The 23,021-nt window shown below is 39.0% G+C and overlaps 1 protein-coding gene across 15 annotated transcripts in view; it reads right to left on the bottom strand.

Annotated features, from left to right (window-relative positions):
- Positions 1–23,021, bottom strand: part of MEF2A (myocyte enhancer factor 2A) — a 151,946-nt gene that overhangs the window by 27,956 nt on the left and 100,969 nt on the right. For 10 of the 15 annotated variants that reach the window (XM_051822954.2, XM_070053507.1, XM_070053508.1 and 7 more), the window contains 4 exons: positions 16,689–16,826; positions 14,471–14,690; positions 13,105–13,164; positions 158–345 (listed from right to left, as the gene is read on the bottom strand). In XM_051822954.2, coding sequence (XP_051678914.2) covers positions 158–345; positions 13,105–13,164; positions 14,471–14,690; positions 16,689–16,826 — 606 coding nt within the window. Of the gene's footprint in view, positions 1–157; positions 346–13,104; positions 13,165–14,470; positions 14,691–16,688; positions 16,827–16,891; positions 17,024–23,021 lie in introns of all 15 variants that reach the window. The other 5 variants (XM_051822957.2, XM_070053509.1, XM_051822959.2 and 2 more) reach the window with 1 other exon arrangement.

The following is a 23,021-nucleotide window of genomic DNA, read 5'->3' as shown; positions in this document are numbered from 1 at the left end:
TTCCTGACTTCAGCTTGGCCCAGCCCTGGCTGCTGTAGCATTTGAGGAGTGAACCAGCAGGTAGAAGATACACTTTCTCACTCTCTCACTTGCTCTGCTTTTCCAGTAGATGAAAATAAACATTTTTAGAAGAATTGAAGAAAGGTTCAAAACTTACCAGTGGAGGCATCATGCCCTTGCTTGAAGGGGGGATGACAACTCGAAGATCTGGTTTTCGACTGTTCATTCCAAGATTGCCACCACCTGGTGGAGGAGGAGACTTTGTAGGCATGACTTTGCCTAAACTATTCGCACCAGTAGTTCCAATCAAATTTGGAGAAGCTCTTGAGTTTACAAATCCATTACCTGAAAAAAAAAGAAGTATCATTCCTTAACATGAGAAGACTCACAGGAACCTGCATTGTGGCATAAAGGGTAAAGATGCTGCCTGTGACACTAGCATCCCATTTGGTGCTGGTTTGAGACCCAGCTGCTCTACTTCCAATCCAGCTCCCTGCTAATGCGTATGGGAAAGCAGTGGAAGATGGCCTAGCTACTTGGGCTCCTACATTCACATGGGAGACGCAGAAGCAGCTCCAGACTTCTGGCTTTGGCCTGGCCAAGCCCTGGCTGTTGTGGACATTTGGGGAGTGCACCAGCACATGCAAGATCTCTCTCTCTCTCTGTCTGTTCCTCTCTCTGTGTAACTCTGGCCTTTCCAAATGAATAAATAAATCTTTTTAGAAAGCTTTTATTTAATATAAATTTCATAGGTTCAGCTTTAGGAAAAAAATAAATCAATCTTTAGGGGAAAATAGCTTTTATCTACTGCAAAGGTAGACACACACCACACTGGCATAAACATACCAACATTAGACATGTATAGGATATAGGCAAAAGCAACACAACTAAGGGTAACCATGCAAAATTTATAAGAAAATACAAAGCACTGATCACAGGTGTGACAGCTTAATTAGGGAAGCATTTGAGGATCAACTACTGAGCAGTTTGAAAACAGAATGACACAAGAACAAAGTCAGGCACAATGGATAAACATGGAAAAAAAAAAAAAAGAGTGCTAAGGCCCGAGTCAGGACAGGCAGGCAAATCAACCTGAAGAAACCAGAGCTCCAGGCCCCAACTGAAGGAAAGGGCAGCTCTATCTGTTCTGCTCTTTTCCCTTTACTACTCACAGACAGCAAAAACAAAACTTGAGAAATCACCAAGAATAAGTGCACACTAGGTGAGATGTACACAGACATCACGTTAAGGACTAACAAAAAGCTGTATGCTTAACACAGGCCTAAGATTATTCTTAATAATCTCACTCTGTGACGACTGTATTCTGAAAAGTGAAATGATTTGCTCCAAGAACTGAATGTATTAATGAAAACAATACGATGGGGGGGGGGGGTGGTTACTGTTGTGGTACAGTGGGTTAAACTGCTACCTCCAAGGTCAGCATCCCATACTGGAGCACCAGTTTGAGTCCTGGCTGCTGTTTCTGCTCCAGATCCCTGCTAATGTGCCTGGGAGGGCAGTGGAGTACTGCCCCCAAGTGTTTGGGCCCCTGGTACCCACATGGGAGACCTAGATGAAGTTCTAGGTTCCTGGCTTTGGCCTAGCCCGACACTGAACCATTGCAGCCATTTGGGGAGTGAACCAGCAGATGGAAGATCTCTCTCTCTTTCTCTATCTCTCTCCCTCTCTCTGTCACTATTCCCTTTAAATAAAATAAATCATTTTTTAAAATGACATACTTATTTTTGAACAATGCAATACAAAAGCTTTTCAAGTAAAACAGGATGTACATCACTGTATTTTTTTCATTTTAATTCTATGTAAATCTCTTGAATGGAACAGAAATATGATTAAGCCTATTTACAATCTATGTCACACCTAGCAGTTTATAAAGCATTTTCAGTAACATTATTATATAATGAATAACGTCAACTAATAAATATACATATGAACTCTAAAGTAAAAAAAAATAGGACTAGGAAGAGATAAGAATATTTGTAAAGATAAGCTGCTGAAGAAAAGAGATGCTCCAATATATCTATTTGATTATAAAGTACCTAGAGTTTAAGAAAGAAAAGGTATTTAGGTGAGTTATTTATTGGAGAAACTAAAAATTAACGCTTTGGCAGTATGACACAATTAACTTTGCTGGATCCTGACCATTACACTTTCAAATACAATGAAGCACAGAGGAGCGAGGTCAGCCATGGCACTGAGGAGCTGTATCTCCCCAGGCTGTCACTCAGAACCTCAGGACTCCTTCCACATGTGGTTTTGTTCTCCCCTTTCTCTCAGGCTCCTCTTGCTTTCTCCAAAACTTTTACTAACTGACCTTCCAGTTTTCATTCATTTATTTAATTTTGCTGTGGGGGCTGGTGTATTTCAGTTACCCTTACAAAGCCATTTCCTGCCTACTGCTCCTATTACTGTGAAGGGGATGTGTGTGTGTATTAACTCTCACTGAATCTCCCTTCACAACACCAGAGGACAAGTTCCTGCATCCTGTCAAACTTCAGAAAGCAGTGCTGTGAGAAGCTCCCCCTCTTCCCTAGGCCACCTTCTGTGGAGGAAAGCTCATCCAGGAGCTGGGCAGAGGTCACTGCTCGGACATCAAGAGGTACCAACCAGGTATGCAATAACTGTATGCAGAAATAGGAAGATTTATCAGAAACTTCATATTGCATAGCAATATGAGGAAGAAAGATTTTTTTTAAAGACTTCAGTTATTTATTTGAGAGGTAGAGTTACAGTCAGACGGAGAGACAGAGAGGTCTTCAATCCATTGGTTCACTCCCTAAATAGCCGTAACGGCTGGAACGGAGCCGATCTGAAGCTAGGAGCTTCTTCCGGGTTTCCCACACAGGTGCAGGGGCCCAAGTGCTTGGGCCATCTTCTGGTTTCCCAGGCCACAGCAGAGAACTGGATCAGAAGAGGAGCAGCCAGGACTTGAACAGGCACCCATATGGGATGCTGGTACCGTAGGCGGTGGCTTTACCCACTACGCCACAGCACCAGCCCCTGGAAGATTTCTTTTTTTGATTTGCACTCAAATCTCAAGGGTAAAGCAGTATTTCCCCTGAAAAATAACCCATCATCAGGACGCATGAGTATTCTTTTTCCATGTGAAGTCTATGATACTTCTTAGCTACCATAGAAACCGTGAGCATCAAATTAAAAGAGTGAAAGTCGATCTAAAAGCACAATATTTCTTAGGGTAAGGTCAGTCTGCAGCAGATAATGATTACAGGATGATGTAACCATTTGGTAACTTGCCAAGAGGAAGCCAGAACCTCACATGCATGACTTGCTATTTTGCTACTGAATGTAGTAAGGTACTGTGCCATCCCTGCTTCCGGTACCATTTTTATGACACAGATGAAGGTACTGTTGAGACAGACTTTTGAGGCAGATGCTTTCAGAAAATAACTCATCCTGCTACAGCTTACACATTTAGGAATTAAAATATTTACTTTAAATGAATAAACCCAGTTTATTATGATTATTATTGTGTTTTCAGTTTTCATAGTAATTTAATACCCTAATACAAATGGGGTACAAATGCACACAAACTGTATATCAACGCCTCGAGAAACTTAACAAATTTATCTCAATTACAGTCCTACAGTCACAAGGGAAGTCATTCAGTTCTATCAGTCTAGATCCAATTTCAGAATATAAATCACATCAAACTGAAATAATGCAAGTACTCTCTGTCCTTAATAACACTCTTGTAGACAATGATGTCATTAATATTTTTACTATGAGTCCACTTCAGAAGTTCAAACTGACATGCAAACTTCAAAGGATTCTGAAAACCTCATCCAAGGGCAAGTGCCAAGAGCAGATTTTATCGTATGAAGGTACTTTTAAAAGTTTGTAGAAAATATTTATATGAAAAAATTATGCATGGACCTAGAAAAATTTTAATTCATTTGCATGAACTCTCTGAAGTATACTTTGATTTGACAAACTTTCATAAAATCTGAGAAATATTCTGCTGATAAGCAAAAGTATGTATTTTAAGTTTTTAAATTGTCATTTCTATAAAGAACTACTTGAAATTTCTGAAACTAAAAAATGCCATGCTTTTGAATAACTGATGAAATACTTAATTATTGAAAATTCCTGAATGACAGAATGGATTCTGCGCATTAGAATTCACAATCCAGGCCGGCGCCGTGGCTCAATAGGCTAATCCTCCACCTTGCGGCGCCGGCACACCGGGTTCTAGTCCTGGTTGGGGCGCCGGATTCTGTCCCGGTTGCCCCTCTTCCAGGCCAGCTCTCTGCTATGGCCAGGGAGTGCAGTGGAGGATGGCCCAGGTGCTTGGGCCCTGCACCCCATGGGAGACCAGGAAAAGCACCTGGATCCTGGCTCCTGCCATCGGATCAGTGCGGTGCGCCGGCTGCAGCAGGCGGCCATTGGAGGGTGAACCAACGGCAAAAGGAAGACCTTTCTCTCTCTGTCTCTCTCTCTCACTGTCCACTCTGCCTGTCAAAAAAAAAAAAAAAAAAAAAAAAAAAAAGAATTCACAATCCAAACAGATAAAACCCGTGGGATCCTGCTGCCGCTTCCTGAATAGTGTGTTCTCTCAGCCTCCCCAAGGCAGGCAGCACTCAAGAGGCAGCAGTGCTTCTCCTATTTCAGAGACTTCCTACCTGCTTGTAAACCATGAGTTGACACATGCACGGCTTCAATGTGAATGACTCTTAAAACTAGATTTCTGCTCTGTCTCCCCTAATCTTGAACCCATGTTCAACCACCAGGTGCCCACTTGCCCCTAGATACCTTCTGTCATCTGCACACAACCTGTTTTAAACGCATCCTACTGTCTTCCTCCACTAGCACCACCCCACCTGCACAGCGCCATCGAGCTTTGCTTGTACTTTCTTAGTGCCTTTCCACTTATCTGTCTCCTGTTTTAACTATGACTGCTATGCTTACAATGCAAATCCTTTTTTAACCTTCATTAAACTCTAAACAGTTCCAAGAGCTTCTTGAGCCTTTCCATTTCTAGTTCAATATATATTTTCCTTTTTCTTAACATGTTTTATAAAAGTGAAGTTGCTAAGATTTTACTTTATGATTTATAAAGTTAAAATAAGTTAAAAGGCATCCTCAAAGTAATCTGAACTACTGCATAAAATGAGTATTAAATGCAAACTTTCAGTAGAGAAATATATCTAGTAAATCATGGTCAAAAAAGCAGATTACCAGTATAAATGATCCATACAACTTACAACCTGTATAAAGCTGTAAGGTATGGCCGGCGCCACAGTTCACTTGGCTAATCCTCCACCTGCGGCGCCGGCACTTGGGGTTCAAGTCCTGGTCTGGGCGCAGGATTCTGTCCCAGTTGCTCCTCTTCCGGTCCAGCTCTCTGCTATGGCCCAGGAGTGCAGTGGAGGATGGCCCAAGTGCTTGGGCCCTGCACCTGCATGGGAGACCAGGAGGAAGCACCTGGCTCCTGGCTTCGGATCGGCGCAGTGTGCCGGCCGTAGCAGCCATTTGGGGGGTGAACCAACGGAAAAAAGGAAGACCTTTCTCTCTCTCTCACTGTCTAACTCTGCCTATCCACCCCCCCAAAAAAAAAAACACAAAGCTGTAAGGTTTGATTTGCACAGATAATATCATAAAAGGAATGCAAAAAAATATCAAGTAACATGGAGAAAATAGAGAAATGTTTTAATTTACTGCAATGATAATGTTATACTTTAGGGGCATCATGTCAATACAGCATCACAGCAAGTGCAGGAACTGGAAGAGAGGGAAAAACATATTCCCATCATCCTGCTATAATTGGTTTGGATTTCATCCCTCCTTCAAACCTTTCATGTACGTATTTTTGGCAGAGTTTAAAATCACATCTAAAAAGGAATTCCAATTTTATTTACTGAATTTTCATACTGTTGAAATTGTTGATGTCTTCCTATTATTCATTACTATAAATAAAGTTGCAATCAACCTTATATATTCTAATTTACTTTTTAAAATAATCTTTATTTCCCAAAAAACGATTTGGAGGATGCAAAGTAGGTGACAATTACCAGACTTTGCCACATCACCTCATGAAACAAGTCACTATGTCTTTTTTTTTTTTTTCACTTCCCTTATCTTTTTTTTATTTGACAGGTAGAGTTATAGACAGTGAGAGACAGAGAGAAAGGTCTTCCTTACATTGGTTCACCCCTCAAATGGCTGCCACGGCCGGCGCGCTGCGCCGATCCAAAGCAAGGAGCCAGGTGCTTCCTCCTGGTCTCCCATGTGGGTGCAGGGCCCAAGCACCTGGGCCATCCTCCACTGCTATCTCAGGCCACAGCAGAGAGCTGGACTGAAAGAGGAGCAACCGGGACTAGAATCGGCACCCATATGAGATGCCGGCGCTGCAGGTGGAGGATTAGCCAAGTGAGCCACAGCTCCAGGTCCTCCAATTTACTTCTTTAGGAATTCCCAGAAAATGGGATTCTCAGAAAATGGAATTATTTATAAAAAAATTTTTATAAATACTGAAACATCTTGCCAAAACCTTTCCAGAAAGCCTGTTATTGAGCTCATTACGGCTTCATCAGCACTACATGTCATAAAAAGTGGTGCTAATTGTGAATTAATAAATAACTGATAATTTGTTTTGCTATTTTGATTTGAACTTCATTTTTACTACCAATGATGCATGTTCTTTTCAATCCTTAAAATACCAACAAGTCTGGTTTCTTTTTTAATTATATATTTAGACATAACTAAATATTCATCTATTTATTAAATATATCCCTGTTGTTTATATATTTTCTTATTTTTTCTCTTAAGAATGAAGACAGCTGGGTGGGTAGCCCAGATGTTAAGATCCTGGATGAAATGCCAGCAGTCCCATACCTGAATATCTGGTTTCACTGCCCTGTCCAGCTCCTGACTCCAGCTTCCTGGCAATGTGCTGCAGTGAGTAGTTGGGTCCCTGCCACCTACATGGGAGACCTAAACTGAGTTCTTGGCTCTTGGCTTTAATCTGGCCCAGGTCTGGCCATTGTGGGCATTTAGGGAGTGAACCAGGTGAAGGATTACTAATCTCTTTCATCATTTTGTTTTTCTATGAGGAAAACTGATTATCTCACATTAAGACAACTGGGGGCAGATGGTTGCTTCAGTCGCCCAACACTGAGGACCCAGAGTCTTTCCAGACTTCCTTTTTGTCATCCGTGGCTTGCTGGTCTGAACTGGCTTGTTTCCTGATCTCCACGACAGGTACTGCCACATGTAGACAACAATGTCTATAAACACTCAAAAAGGATGTTGAGTGCTGAGTCTTTCTGTGAGTATGAGTTGTCCACAATGGTTCTCTCTCAAGATACTGGAATTACTAGTATAAATAATAATACAATGCAAATTACATTCTCTTATAATTTTAACTGTCTTCATATCTGTGGCTGTAGTTTTCTTATTATATTTAGTGTACTGTATAAATTTTTAAACTTTCTTATTGCTAATAATGCATGTACAGAAAATGCACGAAACAAAAACATGTAAGTCAAGGATTTGTCATAAAATGATCCATATTACTACCAGTCAGATCAAGAAAAAACTATTCCCAGAATGCCAGGAATCTCCATAATTAGGCCCCAAAACACGACCAGAGTCCCACCTGAGCAGTAGCATGACTTCTACATTAACTTCTTGGTTTTCTTTATAGTTTTGTACTCTATCTACATAAGCATCCTCAACTCCATTGTTTTATTTGCCTGCTTTCCAGACTTTATGTAGAGACAACCATTCAGTATTTGCATCCATGTTAATTAGGCAGTTTCTTTATTGTCATTGCTGGATAGTACTCTTTGACATGAACGTAGCATTATTTACTTATCCATTCTCTTGTTGATGGAAATGTTGGTTGTAACAAATAATGTTGTGTACATTCTTTAACATATTTCTTTGTACTCAAGGTGCATACTTGTATTTTTCTACAGCAAATGATTCAAAATACTGGCCCACTGAACATGTACACCTGCAACATCAGTAGATAATGCCAAAATGGTTGCAACAATTCATATTCCTATCATCAGTGTAGAAGATTTTTTTCCATGGCTTTCTCAATACTTTGATATTATCGATTTCATTTTTTAAAAAGGTTTATTTTATTTATTTGAAACAGTTACAGAGAGAGGTGGAGACAGAGAGAAGTCTTCCATCTGCTGGTTCACTCCCCAAATGGCTGCAATGGCTAGAGCTTAGCTGATCTGAAGTCATGAGCCAGGAGCTTCTTCCGGGTCTCCCACATGGACGCGGGGGCCCAATGACTTGGACCATCTTCTACTGCTTTTATAGGCCATAACAGAAAGCTGGATTGGAAGAGCATCAGCCAGGACTAGAACTGGTGCCCATATGTGATGCCGGCACTTCAGGCCAGGGCTTTAACCTCCTGCACCATAGCATTAGCCCCTATCTATTTCATTTTAGCCATTCTTACAGTTGTACAGTAACTCTGTGTGGTTTTAATTTTGCATTTACTTAAAGGTTTATTTTTTATTTATTTGAAAGCCAGTAAGAGAGAGAGTGGGATAGACAAGAGAGATCAATTCTCCATCCACTGGTTCACTCCCCAAATGTACCCAATGACTAGAGCCAGGCCAAGCTGAAGCCAGAAGCCAGGAGCTTTTTCCAGGTCTTCCATGTAGGTGCAGGGGCCCAAGCACTTGGGCCATCTTCCATGGCTTTCCCAGGTGCATTAGCAGGGAGCTGGATGGGAAGTAGAGCAGAGCAGCCGGGTCAGGAACCTGTGCCCTTATGGGATGCTGGCATCACAGGTAGCACTGAACATACTATGCCATAATGCCAGCCCCTAATTTTGCATTTAAAAGACTGAAAATAAGCATCTTCTCAAATTTATTAGACAGGTAGATATCTTCTTCTTGAAGTGCCTTTGTGAGTGTGTTCTTACGCCTATTTTAAAAATTGGGGTTTCCTGGCCAGCGCCACGGCTCAATAGTCTAATAATCCTCCACCTAGTGAAGCCGGTACACCGGGTTCTAGTCCTGGTCGGGGCGCCGCATTCTGTCCCTCTTCCAGGCCAGCTCTCTGCTGTGGCCTGGGAAGGCAGTGGAAGATGGCCCAAGTACTTGGGCTCTGCACCCCATGGGAGACTAGGAGGAAGCACCTGGCTCCTGCCTTCGGATCAGTGCGGTGCGCCAGCCGCAGCACGCCAGCCGTGGCGGCCATTGGAGGGTGAACCAACAGCAAATAGGAAGACCTTTCTCTCTGTTTCTCTCTCTCACTGTCCACGCTGCCTGTCAAAAAAAAAAAAAAAAAAAAAAATTGGGGTTTTCTTTTTCTTGTTGGTCAGTAGGTATTCTTCATTGAAAAGCCCTCTAGGGTGTTTCAAAAAGCAACTATTTATGATGCTTTTAATGAATGAAATTTTATAATTTTAACACAGGCAAATTAATCAATCTTTATTTTACTTTACTTTATTTCTTATTTAATATTTTTTTATCCTGAGTTTATTCAATGCTTTTCCTAACAATATCAGTAAAAACTGATACGGTTTAAAGATAAATTGAAACTCTCTAGAACTGGCCTACCAGAACCTTCTAAACCAAGACTAATATACTAAGTTATTATGCATATTATATATAAAATCTTAAGACAATTAGAAGTAGAAATCCATGTTTATACGACAAATAAGCATTCTTTTCCATTACACAAAGAACACAGGCAAAACTGATATACATGTTGAATCATAAAAAAAGTAACAGGACATTTCTGGTAATTTAATCCCAGCAAGGTAATTAGTAATAAAACAATTCAGCTAGAAAACAGTATCTTAAAGAAAACTGGATATTTGGAATTAAGAAATACACTGCTGGGGCCAGTGTGCAGCCCAGAGGTTAGGCTGCTGCCCACGGCACTGGCATTCCACATTGGAGTGCCGGTTCCAGTCCCAACTGCCCAGCTTCTGATGCAATTCCCTGCTACTGTGCCTGAGAAGGCAACAGACAATGGCCCAAGTACTTAGGTCCCTGACACCCATGAGGGAGACCCAGATGGAACTCTAGGCTCTTAGCTTTGGCCTGGCCTCCACCATGATGGCTATGTAGGCAATGAACCAGCACATGGAAAATCGTCTCTCCTCTTCTCTCACTCTGCCTTTCAAATAAACACAACAAATCTTTAAAAAAAGAAATACACTTCCAAAACACTTCTAAGTCAAATAAATTATAATAGAAATTAGAAAACACTTTGAATTGAATGTTGATGGAAATATATTTAATTGCATTAGATTTTATAAGGAATCATTTTTAACTCTATATTTTTCTACTTCAGTAATTTCTGCTTTTATCCTTGCACTTTGTTTGTACTTACTTTAGGTTTAACTTGCTGTTTGTTTATAATTTCCTGAGATACAGGCTTAGCTCAGTTTTTCTTAGCCTTCTGCTCTTAACAGTTTACAATTTCTCATAGTACAGCATTATCTATATATTATGTGGATTTGGCAGAGCTTCCTTGAACCTGTGGCTTGTTTTCTGTGAGGTCTGCAAAACCATAATTATGTCTTCAAATGTTGCTTCCACTCAGTTCTCTCTGTCTTGGCCTCTTGTGACTCCAATCTAATTTTAGACCCTCTAACCGTATACTCTATGTTTCACCCTTCTTTCTAATTTTCCATCCTTTTGTGTCTCCAAAATCTTGGATTATTTTCTTATCTTTTAGTTTATGAATTCTCTTATTTTCACTGTCTAATATGTTACTAAATCCATGTTAAGTTCTTAATGTTACATTTTTTTGTCTAAAATTTCCATTTTTAGAGTTTCTGGTTGACTGTCAAAATTCTCAATACTTTCTTTATCTCCTTGAACACGGTAAACCATGTTATGTTACAACTAAAGTCTGTGCCTTCAAATTCTGGATCTCCTGGGAAATTGCTTCTATCATGCACTTCTACTGCAGGTCTTCATTTACGTTTTAGGCTTCTGAGTGTACCTAGCTAGTTTCGTTGTGCCAAGCAGAAATAGTAAGTCCCGAGATGGTGTTTAATTCTTACTCTGCTAGAGATGATTTGCCTTCCCAGTCCTCCTGGGGCCCCAACTAACAGAACCCCACAAGCTAATGTCAAGAAATGGGATGATGTAATTATCAGAAGTGGCAACTAAGAGGAACGATTTCCCTCTGATTCATTTAGAGCCCAGCCTTTTGTGGTCTCAGTTCAATGTGAGAGAAGTATATCTGGCCCTCCCAATTCCTGGTGGGCCCTGAACTTGTAATTTCATTGGAGTTAAGGGACCATATGGGAAAATATACATAAAATGATATGTGGACAGGCAAAAACTAAAATAGTTAAAAGAAAATAAACTTTAGAAAATTAGATAAAAGAGTAGCAGCTCTAATCTATAATTAATAAAACCTCTATGTATTTTCCAGTTAACTGTTAAATAAGATACAATGATAGATTTTATCTGTTGATTTCTTTTAAAACAGCATGAATAGTGACAGGTATGAATTAGGCATTTAGTCCTACTTTATGTCTCTATGAATTTCATAACTTATTTCATTCACTGATGTCTTATTGTTCATTGACTTCATCATTTATGATTAAGTCAATCAATCATCTCCATAGCCTTTTTTTTTTTTTAAAGATTTATTTACTTGAGAGGCAGAGTTACAGGCAGAGCGAGGGAGACACAGAAAGGCCTTCCATCTGCTGGTTCACTCCCCAAATGGCTACAAAAGCCTTAGCTGGGCTGATCTGAAGCCAGGAGCTTCTTCTGGATTTTCCATGTGGGTACAGGGGCCCAAGCACTTGGGCCATCCTGTTGCTTTCCCAGGTACATTAGCAGGGAGCTGGATCGGAAGTGGAGCAGCCGGGATGTGAACTGGCAACCTCATGGGATACCAGCACCCATAGTAGGTATAGTAGGTTAAGGCAGATGCTTAACCTACTATGCCACAGCACTGGCCTCCATAGTTTTCTTTTCTTTCTTTTTTTTTTTTTTAATTAGACAGGCAGAGTTAGACAGTGAGAGAGAGACAGAGAAAAAGGTCTTACATCTGTTGGTTCCTTCCCCAAATGGCCGCGACAGCCGGCACTGCGCCGATCCGAAGCCAGGAGCCAAGTGCCTCCTCTTAGTCTCCCATGTGGGTGCAGGGCCCAAGCACCTGGGCCATCCTCCACTTGCCTTCCCAGGCCACAGCAGAGAGCTGGACCGGAAGAGGAGCAACTGGGACAGAACCAGCGCCCAGATGGGATGCTGGCGCTGCAGGAGGAGGATTAACCAAGTGAGCCGCGGCGCCGGCCCCTCCATAGTTTTCTTAAGGCAGAAGCTCCTGGTATTTTTGTGGAATTAATGAGTAGAATATATGGTTGGGAATTCTTCCCTATAAGTGATCTGTTTCCAGATATCTCTAAGGAACATGCTATATCTGAGCAAGGCAGGAATTCTTGCCCTTGTTTTCATATAACTATGATGGTAATTAATGATGATCACATACTACAGAGGCCAAGATGACTTACAGTGATGAAAACCAAAAAGGCTACAGTTCACTTTCATAACTTCGTTGACATCTATGCCATGCTTTTGTAATGTTAACATCACAATCTATGTTTACTGGTACTTCAGGACTGGGAAGACATGTGTTTAAACTGAGACATGTGTTTAAACTGCTACATCTTGAGAAGTTCCTAAGAGCAACAACCTATTTGTCTGCAACTGTGACAAAGCCTGAGTGTTTTAAATATATTACCACCAAAGCTGAAACTTAAGACAAATCTCTCAATTCTGTTTGTATCTCTAGATATAGCAGTTTGCTAATAGTCTAACTTTGGTGAGGACAGGAAACACAGAAAGTTTCTCCTTAAGAAAATGTCTTGATGTTAATGTTGCATTAAGGCAATTTAGTCTACAGAGAAGAATAATGTGTGGTATGGAGGTGGTAACATTTATTGAATGAATGAGTAACTGAACTTGAGGTCAAAGTATAAGCAAATAGGAGCGCTGTGGAAAAAACGTTAGCTATTAAAGTAATCCTCTGAAGGAAATCTGGTAAAAGCCCTTGTTTCAGAGAAAACATTTTTTTTATCTCAGGTATCATAGGTGCCTACAAAGTGAAAGAAAAGTCACTTACCCACTGGGCTGCCTCCAGCTCCATTCGGCATTGTGAGGTCTGTAGTGCTCAACATCCCACCTAACAGTGTCACAGAGAGGAGGACAGGACAGAGAAAGGATATGAATTAGCTCTTATTCTCTGATTATGAAGTAAACAGAGGTAACGGTCAGTCCTTTCCGCAGAAACCACAAAAATCAAACTGGGGGCTGGTACGGTGGCAAAGCACATAAAGCCACCGCCACCGGAGACAATGGCACCCCCGTAAGCTCCAGTTCCAGTCCTGGCTGCCACACTGCCAATCCAGCTCTCTGCTAATGGTATGGGAAAAGCACCAGGGGATGGCCCAAGTACTTGAGCCCTAGCCAGCCTCGTGGGAGACTGGGATAAAGATCCTGGCTCCTGGCTTTGTCCTGGCCCATCCCCAGATATTGTGGCCATCTCGGGCATGAACCACCGGACTGAGGATCTCTGGCTCTCCCTCTTTCAAATAAATAAATCTTAAAAAAAAAATCAGACTGAGGTTGGCATTAAAATGTATTTAATGATAAAAATGGAGACAGCATGCATGCAGTACCATTAAATCCTGGACTAGAGGCTGGTGCTGTAGGTTAAGCCTCTGCCTGTTGCACTGGCTTCCCATATGAGCGCCGGTTTGAGTCCCAGCCGCTCTATTTTCGATCCAGCTTCCTGTTAATGGCCTGGGAAAGCAGTGAAAGATGGCCCAAGTGCTTTGGCTCCTGCATTCAGGTGGGAGACCCAAAAGAAGCTCTTGGCTCCTGGCTTCTGACTGATTCAGCTCTGGCCACTGCAGCCATCTGTGGAGTGAATCAGTGGATGGAAGACCTCTCTTTCTGTCTCTCCCTCTGTCTGTAACTCTGTCTCTCAAATAAACAAATTAATCTTAAAAAAAAAAATCTTGGACTCGAGGGAAAGGAGACATTACATTACACTGACTAAAGCCATAAATGCACTGCCAAATGTTTGCTGAATTAATTAATTCAGGAAAGAAAAAATGGAAAAGAAAAACAACAACATAGTTTAACTCTAAGCAGGTAAGTCTATCTCTGTCCTAACATAAATGGCCCACACTCAACTTTTTCTTTGTTTATAACATTCTAATTAAATTTTCTCCTTGTCAAAGTGTGGCTTTCTTATGACAAGGAGAGCTTATGAATAATAGGTTCTCCACATTGTCCACCTTGGCTGACACTATGCCAGATGTACAAATTTAAAAAAAAATCTTAAAATGCAGTTAGTCACACAGCAGTGACTCTTATTCATCAAAGCAACAAAATTAAGACTAGCAGAATAAGAAATTGCTAAATTAGCAATTAGTTTCTCACCCTTTTTGTTGAGGAATCAGCAAACAAACATCACTACACACCTGCATTACCAGTACTTGGCGGTCTCTGAGGAGCTCCAGGGGACACATTTCTATGTAACGTAGCTTGAGGTGGAGAGAGCATGCTCGAATCTGCTAAAGTTGAGCTGGCTGCCAAAGATGGGGACACAAGTGAATTCCCTGGGTTACTGTAGGGCAAAGCACTAGGGCTGGTCACGGGGACTGTGACAGACATTGAGAAGTTCTGAGGTGGCAAACCAGGCTGTAAACAAAAAACAAAAAGGAGAAAACTGTTAGCTTCCTTTTCACCTACATTAAGTAACTTATAAACTTTTAATTTCACAAGGTAAAATTAAAAGTACAGTACAGGGTAAGTTGTTACTATATCAATCTTCAAGTTCAAGCTGTGTTTCTTTAAAATTATATTTGAACATGAATATGTTTGATACTGAAACTCTGAATTTCAAATTTTTATAAATACATATACACTACAAAATGTATCATTGTTATCAAGTAAGCATAAATTAGCACTTCAATATAAACAAGTTTAGTAACATTATATTTCTACAGGGAAATCAAAAACATAATAAAAGAGAAAAAGAATACACATTTACTATTAGCTTAATAAGTCAAATTTGGGGCATTATAAATAAGTCTCCAGTTTGATTTAACTGAGGATATTCTTAATGGACAAAGCTAAAGGAAAACAAATACACTAAGTATACAATCACAGTGTAATGAAACTGCAAAGAAAATCTATACAACAAAATTAACTGCCTACAAGCTAATAATGAATTTTTAGTAACTTCCTTAAATTTTATAGAGTAAATTAAATTATTAAATGTTATCTTCCTTCCCTCCAAAATATCCCATACCCGCTTTTAAAGGAATACTTTGTTTTCCTCTTGCATTTACTACACAGACCATTTACAATATAGTTTTAACAATGATAACTAACAGTCCTCTTTATCATTTAAAGTGGAAGAACAAAAACCTTCCTGCCCTCATTTTAAAACAGTGATTTCCAAAATAAGGTAACACTGCTAATTCAAAGTTAGAAAGATATAGTTTATGCATTCTATTTAACAGTTTATTTCAGGTAGAAAAATCATGATGAGTCATCAACAAACATAAAATAATGGATATAGGATCTTTTTTTTCTAAAAGTAGAACAATTTATTTGCATAATATTTTTCAGCTTGACATTAACTGCAACATCAACAACATCCCAGTGAAGACACAGAAAGGATTGATTCTGTTTGATGCTCTTTTGTTTTTAAGAACAATAATGGTAGCAGTCCAAAAGGACCTCCTCAAAGCTATTTTCTGTGAACCGCTTCATCTTATAATATAGAACTGTTTTGAAGAAATGATCTATGACACATACTTTAGGGTACAGTTTTAAGGGAATTAGCTTTGATATTAAAGTAATTTGTTCCATGAAGGCTACATTAACATATACAAAATAAGGAAATTAAATCCAGAATTTCAGTCTTAAATAACTTTTGCAAAATGGAACTTCCAATGAGAATTCTCAAGTTCACAAGTATGAGCTCAGCGAGGAAATTTTTCACTATATTTAAATGTCTGGTTAAAGTAACTGTTTAGCAACCAGTTTAACAACATTGCTTCTCTAATTTAAGATTAAGCTCTTTCTCAGTACCTGTAGCATAAGCAAAGCATATGAATTTGAAGGTACCACTACCAAATGATTCCGGAAAATTTACAAAGAGACAAACAGAAGTAAACTTAAATTACTACTATTACAGCAACCATATACAATAATTAAAATAATTTAGAAAACACCATATTCTGTAACAAATCCAATTACTTCACAATTTACATTCTGAAGATCTATTTGAACACATATAATAACCTTTTTTAAGTTACGAGAGAGAGTTTCGTGGAAGTCTCATATATTCTGTACAAAAAATCATGGAATTTTAGAGCTGGAAGGGACCTTAAAAACTGCATGAACCAAATCCTCATTTTACAGAGAAAGACAAAAAGAATTCATGATGTATGCAAAGTGCATGGAGTAATAAGAAGCAGAACCTGGACTAAGATGTTTTCTCTTCACTTCTACGTTGAAGATAATGAATATGCACAATTATAAGATTTCAGCAGTTTTATTTTAAAATTCTATAAAAGAAAAAATACTTTTCCATTCTACTTATGGTCATCATCCATTCTAAAAATAAATGTGTAGCTAATTTCTTCATGCACAGATAAAAGCACAAACCATACTCTTAGTACTCACTGCGATTTTATGATTCCGCATCATATTATCAAATTCCTCATTAATTTTTTTATATTTTTCTTCTGTATGTGGAGTTAGCACATATGAAGTATCAGGGTCTGGGCTGTCGCACCCTCTGTGTTCCTTCTTGTTCAGAGCCTAAATAATGAAGTTAACAAAAAGGATCAACAAATAAAAAGTAGAGGTAAAGTAGAAGTACTTACAGGGCCACGTTTGAAAATAAAATCACTATCTTCATTTAGTTTGCTGAATCTGTCCTCCGAGAGTGGACTGTGCTCAAAGTAATCGTCAGCATCAGGGCTCTCACAACCATTAAGGCCTTTCTTTCTTAAAGTCTGAAATACAATTGGAAAATTCACATACAAATAATACTAACTTGCCATGAGTGTTTTTTGTAAAATTTATTAAGAGAGCACAGACTGAATGAACTGAATTAAACAAGAGCCACTGAAAGTTTTTAAATCATCACAAATGTACTGACTCTTCAAATAACATGTTAGATATAAGCAAGATTTAACATTTGAGTAACTTTATATATTGACATTACTTTCTGCCTGTGAGAATTTATCCTACTCACCAGAAATTAGAATAAAAATCCCAATATTTTCATTCCTCAATTGTTCTTGAATATAATCACTTTCCTACATAATTTTGAAATACAAAAGCTCAAATTTAGTATTTTTTACATATGTCAGTAATGACTCCTATGAGGAATGAACATATTGATAATAAGTTTTTCAGATGAATTACCTCCTTCTTTGCTAACTCTTTCTACAGAGCCCCTTCTTGGTTTGCTTTATTCAACTGAATCGAATTTCTAGAGAATTTTGTTGAGTATCATTAAAATATCTCCTGGACCATGTTGATCTTCCCCACCTTACTTCAGAGTAAAAAATATAGGGAACAGTTAGTTTACTGACATTTAATATTTTAACTTAAAGTCATCACAAAATAGTTTGTCTAATAGTATTCAAAAGAATTAAAAATCAAGGGCTCAAAGATTTATGTAACACTCATAAACCTTCAAAATGTCTAAAATTTTTTTTATTCTTAATGAATGTTACTTTAAGTAAGAGTTAGTGAAATGCACAACATAACCAGCTTTGAGATTTGTTTATTAGAAGTTCCTAGTTTCCAAGTCAGTCTACCTAACAAAGGAAGCAAAATTTGATTTAAAAACTGGTCCTAAGATAATCAATAAATGATTACTTGAATTAGATTTAATGTATGCTTTTCATTATTTCATAATATAAAACATGATTTGCAATGACTGTAGATATTTATTTTACCCCTTTTTTCTCACAGAGAAAGTAGGACGTGAACAATATGTTAAGATTTGAAAATTTTTTCATAGTAACTCTAAAGTCACATTATTTTTAAAATTTAATTTTTTTATTTTGCATGCTTAAGGAATCATAAACATTCATTAATCTAAGTGCATCAGATTCTCAAATCACTTGGCATGTACTAGGAAGTGCATACAAAATGCTTGAAGCTCCCACGATGACACAAACACTAAACCTGAGCATACAGCAAACATTACGCCTGTTTCCCCACACCTACCCCCCGCACTAAGCTAATCTGGTGGGCATTTATGTGTTCATAGCCATAAAAGGTTCCATTATTCAGAACATTACAGGATAGACATTTACCCTCCCCTATCCAAGGTAGCAAGTTCTACTTGCCAAATCTCTGCAAGTTGCTATCAGCAGTGAAAATGTTAACACTCAGAATACTGGAACACAGTGCACTCTTAGAACCTACACAGCCCTGGAACAACAATTTAATAGGTACCTACACACAAATCTTACAATAAAGCTGTAGATTTATTCTAGCCCTAAATCTCTGGGTACTTCCCCCTAATTTTTATGCATCTTAAAGGCTAGTTAACTGCTCTTGGAATACTGAAATGCTTATCGCTAAACTTTCCGTGAATAGCAGTCACCAAGGATGTATCTTTTTGTTTTTTAATCTACAGAGGAAATAGAATATAGTTTTTGTTCAATAATTCTATGAAACTTTTACTATACAAGAGTAAGGTTAGGGGCCGGCACTATGGTGTAGTGGGTAAAGCCACTGCCTGCAGTGTCAGCATCCTATATGGGCTCCGGTTCGAGTCCCAGCCACTCCACTTCTGATCCAGCTCACTGCTATGGCCTATGAAAGCAGTGGAGGATGGCCTGAGTCCTTGGCCCCTGCACCAGCGTGGGAGACCTGGAAGAAGCTCCTGACTCTTGGCTTCAGATAGGTGCAGCTCCAGCAGTTGTGGCCATCTAGGGAGTGAACCATCAGATGGAAAACCTTTCTCCTTCTCTCTCTACCTCTGCCTCTCTGACTTTCAAATAAATAAATAAATCTTTAAAAAAAAAGAGAGAGAGAGAGAGAGAGAGAGAGAGAGAGAGAGAGTGAGTAAGGTTACCCCTGGTTGGACTATGAGAAAGGAGAGTATTCTGCTATCTCCAGTCCTGCAAACCTTCACTTCAGACACAGCTCCTGTCACTGGGAGGGACCTAAGAGGCTGTATCAGCCTGCAGATAACCGCTAATGTGCCTCTATTTGACAGCCAACTTTTGTCTCCTTATCACCAAAACATGAAGAGTTGTTACAGGAACCCAACTACCATAAAAGACTTTTTCTGTCCTCTTTATCATTACCAAATAGCAGAACAGTGAAAGTTTCTCTTATGTCACTGGTACTAGAAAGTGGAATGCTGCAAACCATTAACAAAGCCGGGTGGGGCACACAAGAAACAGGCAGCTTCAGTTTTCTCACATGCTTCAAGTCAGCCATAATAAAAACACCTGCTCAATGAAGAACACAGTCTGAAAAGGTCACCACTATGAGGAATCTGCTTGTAAGTGGAAAAAAAAAATGCACCAGGATTACTAGTTTCCCACACTCTCTGGCGACTGCTGATTATCATCGTACTCCATTCTAAAGTAAACAGAACTTCTTTATTTCTTGTAATGTGACAAACACTTTATTTCTTGTACAAGAAACACTTTATTTCTTGTAATGTGACAAACACTTTTTCAGTACTGTTCTGGCAAGCATAAAGAGAAACTCAATTCTGGCAAGACAATTTCAAATTTCAGTGATGCGTCCCTTTTAGTTGATTTCTGCGCTAACCAGCTGTAATATTTTTGCAGGTTCCCTTAGTAATTAATGAGCTAAAGCCTTTGACTCACATTTTACATGTGTCTGAGAATCATGATTTTATAGTTTTTGAAAATTATCTGTTATCAGTTATAAGTTGTGAAACTGTCCCTGACTTATTATAGACAGCAGATCTATACTTAGGGGAAAAAAAAAAAAGATTTCCAGGAACCCCTGACAAGACTCAGTATTGAGGTAAGTATTGGTTTTTAAAAGAAAAATGTGTTTAAAAAATTTAAAGCTTTTGAAAATGATCATCTAATTATCTGTATTCACTCATGGTGACATCAGGCATTTTAAAAATGGCAGAAAAGTTGTGACCTTTCCGTACTCATATGCAAGAAATTAGATTAAGGCTTAATTCCAACAATTCAGGAATTAAATGTTATTAACATCACAGCATTCAGAGTGTTAACTGTAAAACAACAAACCCTACAATTTCCTGAAGCTGGATTCCCTTCTATCTGAAGCTACTGATCTGAAGTGGAACTGACCGGGGCTGGGGGGGGAGGGGGGGAGGAATGTTCTATCTGTTAACATTCTGAGAGAAGAGGCATCCCTAGATCACATCCACACTCTTTCCGAGCTGGAAATGCCCAAATTAAACTCAAAACTAAGACAGAATTTTGGTTTTGGGCATTAATTAAACCACTTTCACCTAAATGAAGAGGAGCTTAAAACCTCCTATATATCAATCCAAAACACATTAGGAAGGCTATTTTTTTTAAATTACTTTATATTTTTTATTTTTAATTGACACATAACTGAATATAATAATGAGGTGCAATGTGATACTTCAATACATGTACAAGTACACTCTTGAGTTTCAAATTTCCATATCAATTTAAGCAAAAAGCAAAACACTAGGATTTAGTGGGTATCCTGACCAGAACCTCCATTTATTTTATATACACCTTTGTTTCCTGACAACTTAACAGAGGTGGACATCAGTTAACTTGTAGTATGTTCACTGCAGCTACAAATAATTCTTGTTTGTAGAAATTATTTCCTGCCTGTGGGCATTAATCAGTTTGTTTCTATCTACAAACTCATTTCAGCACCCTTTAGTTATAACTCATTCAATTTATTTCTACATGAAGACCATCAGTTGTGCCTCCAGAGTCACCTTGCAAACCAGCTTTGGAGGCAAAGATGAGAAGACCTGGAGCCCGTGGGACACAGTCGATAGAGCCAGGCCTTCAGGAAGCCAAGTATTCCTTCCTGTCTGGGTGCCACTTGCTTGCATCCTTCCAATAAATCCTTCCTTTAACTTGAGCTGCTTTAAATTTAAGGGTTTCTGTCTCTTATAGTGAAACAATCTTAATGAAGAAAAAAAAAAAACTGTAATTCTCTTAGGCCACACAAATTAGTATTAACAATGTCATATAATTCTCAAAGTAAGTCTGGCTAGTCTTTCCACAAACCAGAATCCAGAGCGAGTCCCAACCCTTAGGGGACAATTATTTACACTATTTTTGGCTAAAGATAACCAATTCAAATAATGTACTTGCTCTAACGAAGATCTTTAAAGTCATGTGTTCTAGTATTGTACCTACAGAGTCCTAGCAACCTCACATTTCCACTTCAAGGAAGCAGGTACAGAATTCGGAGGATATGCTATTGCTTGGAAGACCCTGTACACCTAACGTCTGGTTTTCTAGTCTGCCTGCTGAATTTCTTGGTGAAATGGAGATGGAAAGAATGGGAAGAGAGGAAAGAAAGGAAAAGACTTGAGGAGAACAAACAATGCTGTTTAGACTTTTCTTCAAGTATATCCAGGTTTTCTTTTATATAATAAATTTAACACATTCAAAATGGATTATTAACTAGGCAGGGGTAGCCAAATAAAACTGGGCTTCATTTAGCTTATATGCATCATTAAACATATATTTAAAACATATATATGTTTATAATATAATATACAATAAAAATATATTGTTTATGTACAATTATATGCACATACAAGTAGACTTCAAAAAATCTGTGGAAAATGGCAGTTAAAAGATGTTTATTTTGGGGCTGGCACTGTGGCATAGTAGGTAGCGGCATCTGCCTATATGAGCACTGGTTCACATGCCAGCGGCTTCATTCCTGATCCAGCTCCCTGCTAATGCGCCTGGGAAAGAAGCGGAAGATAGGCAAACGACTTGTGCCCCAGCACCCACGTGGGAAACCTAGAAGTTCCTGGTCCCTAGCCTTGGCCTGGCCCAGCTCCAACTGCTGCGGCCATTTGGGGAGTGAACCAGAGGATGGAAGATCCCCTCCCTCCTTCTCTCTCTGTAACTCTGCCTTTCACATAAATCTTAAAAATTCTGATGAAAAAACAAAGAAATCCACACATAAGACACATCTGCAAAAAGTTCATGAAAATGTATACAATTAAAAAAATCCATGGATTTCAAATATTTTTTGTACCAAAACATATTTTTAAAAAGTTTATTATTTATTTATTTGAAAGGCTGGGGGGCAGAAAGGGAGAGGGGAAGGGAGGGAGGGAGGCAGAGATCTTTCATCCACTGGTTCACTCTCCAAATGGTCTCAACGATAGGGGTTGGTGTTGGCAAGGCCAGGAGCCTGGAACTGCATCTGAGTCTTCCATGTGGGTGGCAGAGACCCCAGTACTTGGACCATCTCCTACTGCCTTCCCAGTAGCACTTGCAAGGAGCTGGACTGAAGTGGTGTAGCTGGCAGTGGGATATGAGATGCCAACATTGCAAGCAATAGCTTAACCCTGCTGCACCACAACAGCACCTTCTAAAATCTTTTTATTCTTCTTTTCCCATAAACTTTTTGAAGTACCCTCATATACATTCACACACATAGATCTATTACTACAAGTTTTGCATTTAAAGAGTTAATAAAGCAGAATGTTTTTCACTATGTTTACATAATATTTTAGCCATGTGGAATCTCAAACAAGAACTGATAAATATCCCAAGGGACTTACATTTCCTGGAATCGAGATATGCTATTAAATTTTTGATTCAAGAGTCTATACTACCTGGGTGTTCACTTAGCCCATAGACGGTAAACATGCGGTTTTAATTACTGCCTACTAAGAATTGAAAAAGTTTTAATATATGCTCAGCTTTATAGCGGCAACTATCAAAACCCATTCCAAATGAACAGAGTAACAAGCATGTCCTCCGCCTGCGGCGCCGGCACACCGGGTTCTAG

Source organism: Oryctolagus cuniculus, chromosome 12 (genome assembly GCF_964237555.1).
Source record: "Oryctolagus cuniculus chromosome 12, mOryCun1.1, whole genome shotgun sequence".
Taxonomy (NCBI): domain Eukaryota; kingdom Metazoa; phylum Chordata; class Mammalia; order Lagomorpha; family Leporidae; genus Oryctolagus; species Oryctolagus cuniculus.
Note: the sequence above shows the minus strand (reverse complement) of the source record. Positions and strands in the feature narration are given on the sequence as shown.